The sequence below is a fragment of the Sorghum bicolor genome, chromosome 6 (assembly GCF_000003195.3).
Source record: "Sorghum bicolor cultivar BTx623 chromosome 6, Sorghum_bicolor_NCBIv3, whole genome shotgun sequence".
NCBI classification, from domain to species: Eukaryota; Viridiplantae; Streptophyta; class Magnoliopsida; order Poales; family Poaceae; genus Sorghum; species Sorghum bicolor.
The window spans coordinates 48018641-48036071 of NC_012875.2; the positions used below are offsets into that span (position 1 = coordinate 48018641).

General features: G+C 42.6%; 2 protein-coding genes across 8 annotated transcripts; one reads left to right on the forward strand and one right to left on the reverse strand.

Annotated features, from left to right (window-relative positions):
* Positions 1-1478, forward strand: LOC8057499. The gene is made up of 3 exons (XM_002446594.2): positions 1-472; positions 563-612; positions 764-1478. The coding sequence occupies exons 1-3, from the start codon at positions 367-369 to the stop codon at positions 1079-1081; spliced, it is 474 nt and encodes a 157-aa protein (XP_002446639.2). The 5' UTR covers positions 1-366; the 3' UTR covers positions 1082-1478.
* Positions 1592-6976, reverse strand: LOC8073559. Of its 7 annotated transcripts, none has more exons than XM_021463266.1 (6): positions 6733-6976; positions 5365-5456; positions 4539-4608; positions 3635-4332; positions 2480-3351; positions 1592-1991 (listed from the first exon to the last, which is right to left on the reverse strand). In XM_021463266.1, the coding sequence occupies exons 4-6, from the start codon at positions 4217-4219 to the stop codon at positions 1883-1885; spliced, it is 1566 nt and encodes a 521-aa protein (XP_021318941.1). In that variant the 5' UTR covers positions 4220-4332; positions 4539-4608; positions 5365-5456; positions 6733-6976; the 3' UTR covers positions 1592-1882. The 7 variants fall into 7 exon arrangements, with proteins under 7 accessions (XP_021318941.1, XP_021318942.1, XP_021318944.1 ...); XM_021463267.1 differs by having other exon boundaries at positions 3635-4355; XM_021463269.1 differs by lacking the exon at positions 6733-6976 and adding an exon at positions 6090-6233.

The window sequence follows — 17431 nt, forward strand, 5'->3', positions numbered from 1 at the left end:
ATCCATAAACTATTCCTAGGGTTTGTTAAAGAAAACTAACGCAGGAGTACGGTTGAAACAGATATTCCTAGCTCTCCTCTGCAGCTTGCTTTGACTGCATATCCATCCATGCCCATCCATCCCTAGCTGAATGTACTACCTACACTAAAACTCCTACAAGCATTGTACCACCTTTGTCTCTATAAAAAGCCCAACAACCCCCACGCCGCGCTTCCTCTCCTCTCTTCTCTTCGGTAGCAAATTCTTCTTCCTAGCTTGCAATTGCAACTGAGGGCATATATCAGTATCACACACACACAAACAACCACACGAGCGATCGACCAATCGAACTGATGCGTGCATAGTTTGCAAGAAAAACTCCACACCATGGTGAGCTTCATCAGAAGAACTAGTGCAATGGGTCTTGTTGTAGTCATCTTGCTCATCGTCTCCTTGCTCACTATTCACCTCCCCGCCGCCTGTGCTCGCCATGGTGAGTCCTGGTCCATCTTGTTGTGCAGTCACACAGTCTATGCACTTGAGATTTTGCCTTGATCCGTGCCCATCTTCACTGTTCTTGCAGTTGTCGTGCTAAACCCAGACAACAATGGACTGAACAACAGAGGAAATAAGGTTAGTGAAAACGCCCAATCTACTCTCATATATAGTTGGTTGTTCTGATCACAGAGCAAGTTAAATCTAGTAGTAATCTACTGACGGATTCTAGTAGATGTGCATATTTTGCTCAAGTTACTAGAGGATTAATTTGGATGACTGTACGCAGAACCTCGGCAAGGCGTTGGCGGTCACCGATGACGATGATTTAGCTGCCAACAAGGTAATCTCAGGGCGGAAGCTCGGTGCGCCGAACAACAAGGAGGGAACCAAAGCCACCGTGGGAGCGACGACGACGGCGGCGGCGGCGGCGGCGACTTCAGCAGGCTCACGGCCGCGGACGGTGAAGATGCGCGCGGCGGCCAGGCACGGCGACGCGGTCACCGAGATGTACGACATGCTCAGGAGGGACTACGCGTCGAGGGCGAGCCGCCGCCGGCCGATCAACAACGGCGCCACGCCGCTGCAGGTGAATAAGAAGCCCTAGAGATAGCTAGTACAGTACGTAATAGCTAGCTTCCCAAGCATGCTCTCAGTCTCGGGCATGGCGTGACTAGTTCGGTACATATAGCTGCTTCCTTCTTCAGGCTTTTAGTTGTTATAGTCCTAGCAGATTAGGAGGGTTTATATACACTTAATTGCCCCTTGCCCATATGGAATAATGTCTTGTGGCCAGCCTTAATCTAGCCTTCAAGCTGGACAACCTGTTTAGCCCAATCTGCAACAGCATGAATCATTCATGTGCAGCTGGGCAATTTTGTCGATGGTGTTCATGCTTGAGGATAGATGCCATGTAGTAGTATGTACATCCGCACCAGTATCAGGTCGCAGATGTGCTCATATGCTTGTAACAGATTCCGTGATTTACATGTATTTTTCACCAATTTACTGTCAAGTTGTTCTGTCGCTTCACTAGCTAACATAATTTACTTCAGTGATTCTCGGCTACTCGCGGCAGAGTATCACGGCTCAAAAGGCCGACATTTCACCCTCCATGGATGTTCATCTGGAATATTACTTCAAAAAGTATCCACAAATCCTATACCAAAGCTATACCTTAATTCCTCACTCATCATAGTGTTTTGTAAATTACAAGCCACTACCGAATCCGACAAGCCATTAACCTGCTAGAGATAAATAAGAACAGCAGGGCATTGGGGGGGGCAGAAAAGAAAAGGAGAGAAGAGAAACATTTGAATGAATTTAACATGGACCTCCACGGGCTCAAGCGTGACAGACACGAAGGGCTCAGCTCAACAGGCAAAAAAGGATGCAGGGCCAGGCGCATTCAGAATTTACAGCAGAGGATTCTGTAACCCCAGCCTCGGTCTTCCTTCAGACGCCTGCGGTCGGCCTTTGCCATCTTCACGGGGCTGCTGTTCCACTCGTTCTGTAGCCTGTGAATTGGACAAAAAAATGGATGCTTAATCCTATGAATGATGCTTGACAAAAAAGAAAGATGCTTGAACCCATGAAAACAAAACAAAAGAAAGTTTTGTATATGGACAACATTTATGAAGAATTCCTACTGATTGGTCTATAAAAGTTCAGAAACTGCCATGAGCCTGACAGTACAACCAAGTATGAGGTTATGAGGTATCAGTTAGCATAAGGGAAATTATATCCATGACTGACTGATATTCCTTTAGGCAGGGGAATTTATGTTGTTGACTATTTACCATTATAGAAGAACGAATTCAATGCTGTCCAATTCAGATGTATAACAAACTATGAAGTTGCTTATATGGGGCTAGATTTTATCAATTACGACAAGTAGATGTATATAGAGAAGGATTGATTTATTTAATAGAATTAAGCAACAATATTGTGCGGGCGAGAAAGCAGTTCTATGCTGAAAAGAAATAATCAGAAAGTCTGCACTTACACTGGAAATGCAAAGGACCGAGTACTTGTTGTGCTACTTTCTGATCGAAGAGAAATGTTGCCAGAATAAGGTATGTGACCAGAGGGCGTTAGTGGACCTGATGTAATGCTAGGTCCAGAGAAGCTTGACTCAAAGGGGTTGCGAATAACAGTTTGTGCAGTCACTTTTGCGCTATCAGGTCCATTTTGCTGAACCACGGATTCTGTTTGCACAGGAGTTGAACTCTTATTATCCGTTATGTCCTCACTTACTTTTGTGCCAAGCTCCGCATCTCTTGGGTTGAAATCATTTATATCTTGACCATCAATCTCATGTTTCTGACCTTGCTCACTTTTGACATCACTATGCTCTCCATTGCTAGTGGATAGAGATATAGCAGTGCTCATTTCATGTGCTACATCAGTTTTCACATCATTATTAGTGAGACTCTCTACCTGATCATTACATTGTTCAGATGCTTGGACATCCAATGTATTTGAATTTTCTTCAACAGAATCTAACCTATTCTCTTCAATTATGGCTTCATCTATTTCAATAGGATCAAATCCTTCCAGTGCTCTGTTGACAAGATCACTAAAACTATCTGTCTTTTCAACAGGACAGATGGGTGCTATAGAAGCGGCATCCACAATAGTAGGGAGAGAGTAATTAGATTCCCATGTCCCGTCTAGTGATCCATAGGCAATAAAAGGGTTATAGTGATTAACTTGGTTGGATCCTTCCATATCCAATCCAGCACTGACAGCAACTTCCTCAGGTATCACCTCCGAGAAATCAGCAGCGGTTGATTCTACTGGTAAATCATTGTGAATGATGTTACTGGTCTCAGACGCAATACCAATTCCAGTTTCATAACAATCATTCGATGAAACCTGTAACAAAGAGCAATCATGTTATGTGCTCGAATGGTGTATAGAGGTATATAAGTGATTAAAATAATTAAAACTATATGGGCAGTTGCTCATTTATTGAGCCAAATAAACTACAGATGTAATACTAAATCATGTTTTTTTGGAGAACAGAACAAACAATTTACAGTCTACATATAATCACCGAACATTATGATACACATAAAAAATGAATTGTAAGGGTTAAAGTGGTGATCATACAGATTAGTTGCAAATGTTGTACTGTATACATTTAGTAGTTGCATACCTGATGGGTTGCTTCTCCAGTTAAAAGCCGGTCCTGATTTTCATTGCTGTCGCAAATGACACCGCCAACATCCTGGCAATCTTGTGCAACTTCATGACATGGTAATTGTTTGGGATTTAATTCCTCGTCATTAGAATTGGTAGATACATCTGCAGTATTGTTATCTTCAAGATCATGCTTTTTACATGAGGAGTTCTGTTCCCCAGTATTGCCATCAGTATCACACATGACAGGTAGGATAACTATTTCTGATTTTAATTCATGTGCAGTTTTTGTAGAGCCAGCACTTATCTCTTCCGTTAGGTCACCATTTGTATATTTTGAGGAATCAAAGTTTATGGACACCTTTTGATCTACTTGTTTTTCTGATGAAGTCTTTTGATCAGGAAGAACCCCTTCATCAATGCAGACATCCTTGACAAAATGGACACCGTAATCAGAAGAAAGAACTGTGTCGGGCAGTTTGATTTCTACAACATCCTTGTCATACGAGTAATCCTCAATGCGTGTCTGCCCAATTTTACCTCCATTCAGATGCTCAGCCTTCACAAAACTAAGTTCAGATTGATTGGTCTGTTCAACCATTTTATCTGCCAAAAATTTGAGATCACCTTGTCTTTCAGCCTCACAGTCTAATTTAGGACTGCCGTTAGATGAAATATCATGAAAAATATGACTTTGGTAAGTCCTTTCATCATCTGCATGCCGATATCAAAATCAGCTATTAAGAGTGAACAGAAAAGAAGAAGAAAAAAATCATAATGAAGCAAACATATTGTAATCGGCATTTATTGTTTCTAGTTTGCAACGTCAATAAATGACTAAAACTATTTCTAAGATTATAATAGTAATAATTGATGACCAACCCAACCAGGACAAGAAATATCTGGAAAGAACTTATTACCATGGAATTAACATTAGAGTACTTAGGTAAGTTCAGCTGTAGTTTCTCTTTCCTTTTAGTTGCGCTGTCACTGTAATCATATGCAAGCATTAAACTTTCCTGCAGTGACTCACAACTCAAATAAAGCACATCTTGTCATAAAGAAACCCAGAAAAGTTTATTTGCTTAAGTTGTTGTTGGTAGTCCTGAAGGAACAAAAACCAAGAACCGAAAATCTTCCTACCAAATCAATGAAAATCATGATTCAATACAAGCAGAATAGTTTTTTTGGTTTTTTTAGCCAAGAATAATGTTTTTCTGTCGCCATCAAGTCAATATAGAGATTGCATTAAAATTAAAACTGACTGAAATTGGTATGATGGATCCTTCTACGAAGATTAACGCGAAATATAACAGGCGTACGGAAGATGAGGTATTAAAATCACAACAATGAGATAACAGTGGGGTCTAGCAAATCACATGACATATCTCCCCTCTGAGTTGTTGTTCTGCTCCTGTTTGTGGCTTTTGTAACTTTCTCGGTTGCATTTTTTTTCAATAAATTTCAGTAGAGGTCCCCTCGGGCCTCTCCTGTTCTTTCAAAAAAAAAAAAAACGATGCGATGTGATGCACATTTCTCAGTTCAGTTATCCTAGCAAATGAAATGCATCATGCAATCAGATCGCAATCTATCAACAGACTACCCTATAAAGGCACACAATCAGCCTTTGCCACAGCCCAAAACCTAGCATCAAGAATCGTAGAAATCAGAATGCAACCGTGCTTAACTGACGCAATTTTGCAAGTGCCTTTACAAATAAGAAGACTAGATGTGAAACTGACTTACCTATCTTCATGATCTGCACATACAGTATCCTTAAGTACTACCCATGCCTCAGAACTCAGGAGCTGCCTTTGCTAAACAGTGCTGGTTATTTCCTGAAAAAAAGAAGAAGAGAAAGAAATATTAGAAGTCAAATACTCCCACGATCCACCCAGACAAAAAAGTGCATGCTTCCTGTTCTCCAGAACGGAGGACAAAAGGCTGCGTCTGCGAATGCCGATGTCCATTCATCTGCAAACAAATGCCGCGTTTCGCGTAAACTAGATTCCCATGGGAGGAAAAGTCTCGCAGCGTCCTGATAGAACAAGACACTTTACGCCCTTTCAGAGACAGCCAAAAGAAAAAAAAAAAGAAAGGATGAAAAAGAAATCAAAAGACGAAACCATGTCGCAAACGCATAACGCTAAAGGAAAAACACAAACTGAAGAGGGATAGCAGAGGAGGCAACGACCGGCCCGCCCAACAACTCCTTCGCGGCATTTGGACACACCAAACATCAAGCGTTTCCAGGGAGAGAGAGTCAGCCTCAATGTACACACGCATTACAGCTAATACTACACAGCACAGGACAGCAGGAGCACCAGACAAGGCACCGGATACCAAAACTGCAGGTTTTCTATACGCGTCGATGCAGGAGACGGTCGGTCCGGCATACAGGCAGACAGAGAAAGGAACAAACAAAGTAGCGGTACCATACCATAGGAAGGAAGCAAAGGGGAGACAAGGACCTGGTTGGATCACAGGACAGGCACGCCATGGTTTCTTCCTTTCCCCTCACGGAAAGAAGCAAGCGAGCGAGCGAGGACGACGATGGACAGGGAAACAGGAGCGAAACCACCAACCGCGCACCGATCCACCACTTGAAGCCTTGAAGAAACTTGCAAGGGCCCCGAGGAGCTCCGGACTCTGATGGTGATGGCATGGCTTTAACTGCGCCGCATCAGACTGTGTCGGTAAGGCCTAGGGGGGAGTAGTACGGAGGAGTAGGACTGTGCGGCCCAGCGCAGTAACTACGTGCAGGCAAGAACAAGAGGAAGCTTGGATCAAAGACTCTCTATTTTCCCTCTTTCTTTTTGGGTGAGAGAAATGATGCACCTCCAATCCAGAGTCATGAAACATGCATGTCGAATGCTACTTCCGCGATTCTACCACCCATCCACCAGTTCTTCAGATCAGAGCTTCTGAAGAAACAATAACAGAGCAAAAACGAGCAACATGGGAAGATGAACAGGGCCAAGAAACAAGTCTCCTCCACTCCCCACTCGCATGCAGAACCAGTCCAGGCGTGGGCGAAGGAGGACGATAGCACCACAAGAAAGAAGACCAAGAACAGGAGACGGAGTGAAGGATCGGAGTCGGAGGAGCTCTGACCTTTGCGTGTGCAGACGCCGCCGCCGCCGCAATTCTGTTTCGCCTTCTCTCTGTCTGCTGCGCCGGCCAGAAAGAAAGCTCCGGGAGAACCGGCGGGAGCAGCGGCAAGGCGAGGATCGGGATGGATCGCGGCGGAGCCCGAGAACCCAAAAAATTCCGCGATACGTACACAGAAAAGAATTCCCCGGGGCGGAGGGTGGAGACTTAAATAAACGCCATTCATGATAGGCAGCAGAGCAGTGCAATAAATTTGATGCGCTGTGAGGGGAGAGGGAGAGGAGGCTCTTTTGCGAATAGGACCTCGGCGAGGTGCACGAACCGAAGCCTTGGATCGCTTCGAGAAGAAGGGCCTGCAATTTTATTTTTTTAGTGCAGTGCAGGTGCAGGTGTCGAGGAAAATTTTGCGCGGTGGTTGACTGCGTAGGCTTGTGTGCTATTCTTATTGTTTTGGGGTGGAATTTGTATAAATGCTCTAGTCATCCTGAGTTGTCATTTTAAAATATATAATAACACAATATCTTATATAGTAAAATGCCAACAGTACAACAATGGTATTGGTACACTGGATTTTTTATGAAAGATATACAATAAATGTTACTACTCCAAAATATGTACAATATATTTTTTTTATGTTGTCACTATATAGCATCAACAATGAATTGGTGATATGTGAAGATCTTCGCAATATCAGTCGAAACAAATAAAATGAGGTCACCGAGATTAGTAAAGGGTTTCTATATAACTCTAATAGAATACTATACTGACAAATGGAAGGCACCAACAAGAAACATATTTAAAAACACACATGTTAAATTGCTGGCATTCCAACAAACTGTCAAGATCTCCTCTTTCCATGTGATTTTTATATTTCAATTTTTCTTGACAAACAGGCTTACTTTATTTCTCCACATAACCAGAGTGAACATTAAATTTCCTGGGAATATATATATATTTCCATAGCTCAAATGGGCATTATATAAGTTTAAATCTTACTTGATGGCTTGATGCATGAGGTAGGTTGCATAATACTAGTACTGTACCACCTTGTACTGGAATGTTAATGAATCCTGGACATGAAAATCTTTTGTTCAGTGTTCTTCCATTCATGTGCTGCTGTACCGGCCGGGAGCAAATCACTGGACAAGATAACCTGGAAAGTACTGCTAGCAGTAATTACGGACAAAACCGGGGTGTACATGCGAAATGCCAAGAAGAGTCAAAGAAAAGGAGGGGCATTGTTTCTCTAGGAGCAAATCACCGGGCCACCAAACCGGAAGGAGGAGACAGCTCGGCCGCATTTAAGTACTAGTAAACCTCCATGGACCCCAATCCATTAGAGACAAAGACAAAGTAGAAGCCATGCTTTCAAGTTCCATCAGCCAAAGGCAAGACTCAAAAAGAGATGATTCTAGCATAGGCTAAATTATGGGTTTAGTAGCAGCATTCAGAGTCTGAAAACATTTTTACTTGTGTCATGTGGGCCAAATGTGCTTGTTTATAGGGAGAAGATTAAAGAAGACTACTACCACCTGTCCCAGATTGAAGTCCCTCTTTTTTTGGGATTGTGCTCTTGCCAAGCATTTTGCTCTCTAATTGTCAACCGAGGTAGTGCAGTGCGCTGGTAGTTGTGGGTTACTACAACTTAGGCATTGTTTAGTTCCAAAAAATTTTACAAAATCGACACTGTAGCACTTTCGTTTGTATTTGATAAATATTGTCCAATCATGGATTAATTAGACTCAAAAGATTTGTCTCGTCAATTTCGACCAAACTGTGTAATTAGTTTTTATTTTCGTCTATATTTAATACTCCATGTATACGTCTAAAGATTCGATGTGACGGGGAATCTGAAAAATTTTGCAAAATTTTCTGGAAACTGTTTAGTTTGAGAAAAATTTTGGATTTCGCTACTGTAGCACTTTCGTTTGTTTGTGGCAAATATTATCCAATCATAGACTAACTAGGATCAAAAGATTCGTCTCGCGATTTACAGGTAAACTGCGTAATTAGTTTTTGTTTTCGTCTATATTTAATGCTTCATGCATGTGCCGCAAAATTCGATGTGACGGAGAATCTTGAAAAATTTTGGGAACTAAACAACCAAAATATTTTGCAAAATAGACACTGTAGCTCTTTCATTTTTATTTGACAAATATTGTCCAATCATGGACTAACTAGGCTCAAAAGATTTGTCTCGTCAATTCCGACCAAACTGTGCAATTAGTTTTTATTTTTGTCTATATTTAGTACTTCATGCATGTGTCTAAAGATTCGATGTGACGTAGAATCTGAAAAATTTTGCAAAATTTTTTGGGAACTAAACAAGGCCTAGAAAACTCTGATGGCATAATCACCGCGCGTGAACACGTACTGACGTCCATCTGTGAATGGCGTGTGTTTGACTGGAACCTGACAGTGATAACGTGTTTACCACAAAAGTGGCGGTAGAAACCTCATCCACAAGCCTAGCATCCTCTAACATGCTTAAACTCGGCAAGCAAGCAGGTATCATCGCTTGCTTCGTTCAATCTTCAATCCTTTGTGTAGCTTTATGCTGAGGTCTGCAATGCAAGAAAGCCAGGTCTCAAGCATATCCATCAGATACTGCTGACTGAGCGCTACCAATCCCTTGTCCCTTCCCTGTAATGCCATCGTATCTTTGCTGACCTATTTTTTTTTATATCCTACTACTATATAAAAAGCTTCCTTTTAAGGATTATAATAAGCTACTAATACTAATACTAGTCTGTTTGTCCGTAAGGAGGTGGATCTCAAGAGGATTAAGCGGCGACCTCGCGGAGATCCTCATCTCATGATTTCGCGGTGCCCGCACACAGCAAGGAGCGCAATTTTTTCAAGGGGTGCGGAAAAGAAATCCGGGGGGCGGAAATGATGCCATTGACTTGTGCACCTCTAGGCCATTGGGCATTGGCCATTGGGATTTGGGAGCCGAGAGGCGGTGGTGAACCGGATGATTGGCTGCCGGTTGCCGCGGCCTGCGAGAGCAGCGGAGGCCACTGGCGTGCGTATCGCGGTGGGTGGACGACGGGGGTGGTGGATATGGGATGCAAGGCGGATTGGCAGAGGCTACCTTTTCTCTGGACTCATCCGTTTGACCCCGGACGCCTCGCCATGATGCTGGCCTGGCCATCATGCCAAACGGCCTTTTTCGTTTCCGGTGTGTGTTCCAGCCTGCAGGGCAGGTTCCCGGTTTTGGGACTGGCCGCTGGATCTGGATCACCGGAGGGAGATCTTGCAGCTGACATGTGTCGACGCCTGACGTCATGCCCATGTTTCACATACAATTCCCCGAAGAATATGACATGATTTTGCAGTAGAGGATTTTTAGCTCCGCGTGGAATTGGCTATTTTCTTTACAAAACCGTTATGAAATTCTAGCATTGTTTAGGTAGGGTTCCTAGAAATTACCGCCAGCTTGGAATTGCCCTAGGCCTTGTATTTTCTTTACAAAACCGTTATGAAATTCTAGCATTGTTTAGGTAGGGTTTCCTAGAAATTACCGCCAGCTTGGAATTGCCCTAGGCCTTGTTTAGTTCACCCTAAAAACCAAAAACTTTTCAATATTCCCCGTCACGTCAAATCTTACGGCACATGCATGGAGCACTAAATATAGACGAAAATAAAAATTAATCACAGTTTACCTGTAAATCACGAGATGAATCTTTTAAGCCTAGTTACTCTATAATTAAACAATATTTGTCAAATAAAAATGAAAGTGCTACAATTCTGAAAACCAAAAAGTTTTCGGAACTAAACAAGTCCCTAGTAGAAATCGTCAACACAGAAATGCACAATTTTGAACGACGTTATGCACTCTGGCCCATTTTGGATGAAGTGGAAAGCTCCCCCTTGTCTCACTTTGCTTCTTGTTGGACGGCAAGCTCGACTATTTTGGACGGCAAACTCAGGAGCTGTTTACTTCTCTAAAGTTTTGTAAAAATTTTTCAAAATTTCTCGTCACATTGAATTTTGCGACACATGTATGAAACATTAAATATAGATAAAAAATAACTTATTGCATAGCCTGTAATTTACGACATGAATCTTTTGAGTCTAGTTAGTGCGTGGTTGAACAATAATTATCACATACAAACGAAAATGCTACAGTAGCCATTTTGCAAAATTTTCAGCACTCCGTACTGAATGAACTATTTAGGCATTGTTTAGATCCAATTTTTTTAGATTTGGACACCGCAACACTTTTATTTGTATTTGATAACTATTATCTAACCATAGACTAACTAGGTTTAAAACATTCGTCTCACATATTACAGGCAACTATACTATTAGTTATTTTTTATCTATATTTAATGTTTCGTGCATGTGTCACAAGATTTGATGTGATAGGAATCTTGAAAAGTTTTTGGATTTTGAATGGAACTAAACAAGACCTTAGCACTGAAAATTCATGTCGCACGCCCTAGTGTGTGGCACGATATTTCTCTGTTTTTTTTTCAATTAAAAAATGTAAAGAAACACAGTATTTTCTTTTCCGTCTTGCATGATGAGCATGAGCCACACAGCAAATAAAGCAAGGGCACTAGTACGAACAGTAGGTCCTCTGGCCCTTTTTGGGCGGGGGGAGCTGGCCTGCGCGGGGAGCCGCGGACACAAAAGGTGCAACCAAAGCAAGGTTGAAAGCTGAAGGCGATCGAGTTGAATGGCTGCGGAGGCAACACCTCAAAAGGCAGAAATTGTCACAAGGGTGCTAGCTAGGTATACTGTACATGGAGCAGTGGGCCAAGCGGTAACGAGTGCAAACAAGCATGGCTATCCATAATCCATCTATATATCTAGGTCTTATTTAGTTTCCAAAAAAATTTACAAATTTTTTCGGATTTTTTGTGACGTCGAATCTTGTGACACATACATAGAGTATTAAATATAGATAAAAAACTAATTGTATTATTTACCTATAATTTGCGAGATGAATCTTTTGAGCCTAGTTAATCTATAATTGGACAATATTTGTTGAATACAAACGAAAGTACAACGGTGTCTATTTTTTAGAAAAAAATTGAAACTAAACAAAGACCCTAGCTAGCTAGGGTCTATTTTGTTTCTTTCTATTTTTTTTTTGCCTCGGCCATTTAACTAACCCATTGAAGTTACAAATATTACTCTTCATTTTTTGAGTACTATGCAACCAGTTTTTTCCTCAAAATTTCTATAATACCGATTTAATTTGGAGCTTGCCTCTCCCCCCCCCCTTCTTCTTCCTTCATTTCTTTCATTCTCCATCTTCTTCTTCTTCCTCTTCTTCCAAGAAAATAGAGGGGCTCAAGGAAGGGTTCCACTGTGCAGGAGGCGATAGGGGAGCTCGAGCCCTCCTGGTTCCATTTCTATGGTTTTTTTGGCACATCTAGCAGTGGTTGGACTGGAGGATTCATCGCTTCCTTTTCAAAGGAAAGTTTCCTACACCTATACATTTTGGAGGAAAATACTTAGTCCAAGACAATGAACCACGATGTGGCATCATAGTGTGTGTTTGTTGGTAAGCTAGCCATAAACTCGTATAATCATTTATCGCTTGGGAGCATGACGATGAGGAGCTCATCCCAAGCGGAGCATGACGATGAGGAGCTCATCCCCAGCGGAGCCCGTCTTGCTACGAAGAGTAGGTTGTAGGAGCCAAAACCGGAAGCGCGGGCAAGGAAGGTCATGATGAAGCGCCTGGGTGTTGAGGTAGAGACGCAACTACCTCACGAAGCATCTTTCCAGGAATTCTAGGAGGCCTTCACTCTACCACTCATGCCATCGAAGCGAGAGGCAATGGAGGGGCTTTTCCCATGCATGAAGCAGTGGGCCGTTCACACTGACTAGTATGACAATAGCTTTACTGTATGTGGTCTAGTCGTAAAATTTGGATCATGTGTAATAGACATGCGTAACTTCAGTAGCTAGGACCTGACACATCGCCTTCAATGGCCCCTGGCCAACGCCATTGATCGTCTTTGTAATATTTTCAAAAATTCCCTTTCCTCTTAATGAAATATGAGGTAAACACCGATCACACAAAAAATGTTGTTACATTTTTTTCCCAAAAAGCTACCCTAGCTAACACATGAGCCATTTGATTAGCCTCCCTATTATAATGCTCACACAAACATAATCAAAACTATGCCACATAATGTTGCATTCATCATAGATGGCCACAAGAGCCGTTGATGAGAAACCACCATCTCTCATCATCTCCACCAATTCAAGGTAGTCGAATGGGACAATAAGCCAGTTCCCCCAAAATGCTAGACCAAGAGTAAACCTTTTATGTAGGCCAACTGCTTCTGCCATAGTAGCACATCTATTACATGGCCTATTCATCTGTTTTAATACTACCCCTCTATCCTGTAATATAGTGTATTTCTAAGAACATAAAAGATGTATGTATCGTCATTTTAGTTTTCTAATCAGACGCTATTGTCAGCGTGATTATTGGTGATTGGTTGATAAATGAAAAATATTTAATGCAAAATTGGTTTTTGTCCTCCAAAATACATTATATTTGAAGACAAATTTTGACTACAGGACAGAGGGAGTACATTTCCTATCACTTTCTATATAATAGTTTATCTAATCTCTTTGCCTGCGTGTCACGAACCTGCACGGTGCCAACTGGCATACACATACCGGCCACTGGCATTTTTTTTTTTTTGGAAACTTTTGGTCTCTCTCACGGTATCACCTGCTGGCTGCGGGAGAGAAGGCTTGTGCGGGTGTGCAGTGGTGCACGGCGGGCGGCGAGAGCGTTCTCTCTCGGCTCTCACTCACGGTACCCCGTACCGTGTGGAGTGGCCTCGTCACGCGCAGGATCGGAGGCGCAGCGCGCATGATGGTGACGCGCGGGCTGGCCTGATGAATCGTGATGGGGGCAACACGCCCACTTCACTGCCCCCGCTTTTGCTCACCGCCGCAGGCAGGTTGGGTGGGTGGAAGCGGAGCAGTGCTCAGTGGGCCTTGGAGTTGGGAGTTGGAGCGAGCGGACGACGGGTGCCGGCGGCGTGCGTGCATGCGTTGCCTTTGCCTGATCGCGTTCGGTTCGGTTGGGTTTGGTGGGCATCGATCGATCATGCCCGTGCCACAAACACCCACCTGTCACGCATACACATGCACAGTACTACAGTAGTACCTGCGCTGCGACTTTTGATTTGATTTGATGAGTTCACGAGCTCTCGGCCCCACGTCACATGAGCTAGCGGGGGAAAAAAAAAAAGGGAACTGCTTTGGTGCTCCTCTATTAGAAAATTATTTACACGCATCTTAAAGCAGCTACTGAATTAATTAATTATTATTTTCTCAATTCAGAGTATTATAACCTGAGTCCCACAAGGCCCAGCCCTAAAAACGAGCCCAGCCCAAATGGATCCCATATCCATCTCCCTGCAGATCAGCCTCTTCGTGGTGGACGTCCGCAATCGTTGCAAGAACGCGGGTAGGTGAGGACAGCCATGGCTGCACCTTGCATGGACACCGCCAGGCGATGGGCGAGGCTGCTCCTGGTATCACCGGCCATCACTGCAGCCATCCATGGATTGCCCCTCTTCACTGGTGCTGGGGATGTGAAGGCAACCATGCACACTCAGATGTTGGTGCTACTTTGCCGTGGCCTCACGCGGCAGCATTCATGACGAAGGGTCAACAAACGCTGCAGATCTCATACGAAATGAAACAAAGGGATTTAGAGGGGATGCATTTGCCGCTGCGGAAGTGCCGTCGATGAAGTTCGTTTCTTGCCGCTGCATGATGTTGATGGGTTTCGATTTTGTTTTGGGCTGCGCGGAAGCAGGAACCATCCAGATTCATAATAAATTAAGTAAGAATATAATTAATTAGTTAATTAGGTGGGCTACTTTAAGATGTGTGCAATTTTAAAAAATAGGAGTACTGGAGCATTTCCCAAAAAAAAAAGGTTAGAACCTTTTGCCAGTTTCCACTACCCATGCGGCCATGCCTCACTCAGCCTGGAGTGCCTGACCCGGGGCCTGCATGCGATGCGAGTCCAACGTTGACATGCGGATCGAGCGGAGGTCCATGCATGCATGGAGGATTAGAGGTGGAGGAGGGCCGCGCTTTTCAAAAGACAAAAGGGAACCTACGCCTACGCTATGCTATGATTGATGATGATGATGATCCATGTCGCCTGGCAATGCAATGCATGCTCCATTTGTAGTTGTAGGCCATCCTTGTTTAGTTCACCTCGAAATCCAAAAAGTTTACAAGATTTCTCATCACATCGAATCTTGCGGCACATGCATGAAGTATTAGATATAGATAAAAATAAAAACTAATTATACAGTTTGTCTGTAAATCGCGAGACGAATCTTTTAAGCCTAGTTACTCTATAATTGGACAATGTTTATCAAATAAAAACAAAAATGCTACAGTGTTAAAATCCAAAAAGTTTTTGAATCTAAACCGGCCTTAAACATGAGGTGTTTACGCTTAGTCGAGGAGGAGAAAGCGGTGGTGCCGTGGTGGTGGTGGTGGACATGCACAGTACAACGATGTTTACGCTTCGGGATCACAACGTGACGGGTGTTTTTCAGTGGTACTGTATTATATATTATTTGCAAGTACCCACGTGGGCAGGACACGCATTCAAGGGATCGATATCATCGCTGGTAATCAGCGAGAAGAAGAAGAAGAAGAAGAAGAAGATTTATCTCAACCCAAAACACGGACGGTCGGATCTCGGATGCCATAAGTTCGTCTCCTGTGCACCGAAGGTCCAAGGATTTCGCACACAGAGAGTACTCTAGCTAGCTAGTTAAACAAATCTTTCTGGACGTACGTACGTCTCCGTGCCGGACGTACGTCTCGGCATCTTCTGCGCCGTGCTGCTTCCAGTTCGATCGATCGGTCAGTCTCAGGCTGCTGCCGGACCAGCTCGTGTAGGAGTACGCGTACTATTGAAAGATGCTAGATCGACGTAAGTGCAGCACAAAAGCACACATGAAATGCCTGCAAAGAAAGAAACCAGCAGAGGAGAAAATAAAGAGACGCACGCACAGAAACATGAATGCCGGCCTGATCCTTCCTACATGTCTCAAAGTTTCATTTTCATGCATGCAGAGTGCCGGCCATACCACCAGTTAGGCCTTGTTTAGTTCATCTCAAAATCTAAAAAGTTTTCAAAATTCCCTGTCACATCGAATCTTACGGCACATGCATGAAACATTAAATATAGACAAAAACAAAAACTAATCACACAGTTTGACTGTAAATCACGAGACGAATCTTTTGACTCTAGTTAGTCTATGATTGGATAATATTTACCACAAACAAACGAAAGTGCTACAGTTCCGAAAACTTTTCAGTTTTCGAAACTAAACAAGGCCTTGCATTATGGAGCAGGGCACAGGAGCAGCTGGGATGGGATGCGTGATCGCGCGGGCATCTGATTTGATGGTGGAGCAAGTAGCTTGAACTTATTAGCTACTATATAGTCACAACAAACCTGTAAAAAGTATTTATAGCATATATAAGCTAATTTTCAACGAAAACAAGGTCAACGCCGCAGCTTTCACAAGTACTCCTACGACTCCTACTCGGAGGCGGTCGGATACGATCAACCTGACAAAATGAACTCACCAACCAGTAGCCAGCTAACTAGATCTCTGTAGCCTTTTTGAGTTGATGCTTGCAGTCCATTACGGTATTAATACACAAAACTACTAATAGTATGCTGTTGGTTGCCTGCATCGTCGTATGTACGAACCAGAGGCCCACGCTGAACAGACTATCTTTATTTGGTTGGCTACATGCATACGCATAGAACATGGCTGAAAATATATAGTGTTTGGTTTACCACGTAAAGTTGTACCTTAAAAACAGGTAACAACTAATCTTACAATTCTCCAAGAAACGATCCACATAGGAACTCAAATCTAAAATGAGTAGCGAGAGACCTAAAATCAGCCTCCAACAGATTATTTATACAAAAAACCTATTTTAGATTGCTTGAGAGGCACAATCCAAATATAATTATCCTCTCTCATAGAAATCCATTTGTAGAAAGAATTCTCTTTTGGGTCATATTGTTAGAGAAAATACTAAATAGGTATTGAACTCTTTCACTGCAGCACTACCTAAAAGTCAAATGGGTTATTTTGGGTGCTGTTGTTAAAGATAGTCTAACTATTTGGATACTATGGCTAATTGCTAGCTACCTAAAAATTATCTAAATTTAGCTCTAATGCATCCAAATAAGAGAGCTAATATAGTTTGGCTAATTTTTTAGTCAAATCTTCAACTAGTTATTAACCAACCATAGCTATTTTTTAGCCCTAACCAGTAAGTAGTCAAGTGTATCCAAATATGTTCACTTGAGCTTATCTGCCGAATCTGCCAGACATTCAGCAATGTTTTTCTCTCATAATAAATCACCGAACAATATTTTCAGTCATGGCTTTTCAGACAAGCGAACAGACTCACGTCCCTACTTTACTTCTAATATATTAATCTATTTCAAAATACACTACTATCACTTAGTATACATTAATCACATGTTAATAGCGCTACTAAGAAAATTTGCACTATACTAAGCGAGCCTGACTCGCTAGAAACGCTACTGAAATTCATATATGGTGAGCGATACTGTGGGCTGCCTTTTGCATTTGGGAAGTCAGATCCACTACAAGAATTCTGTTAATTCATGACAAAAAATTTCCGTCATGGATCA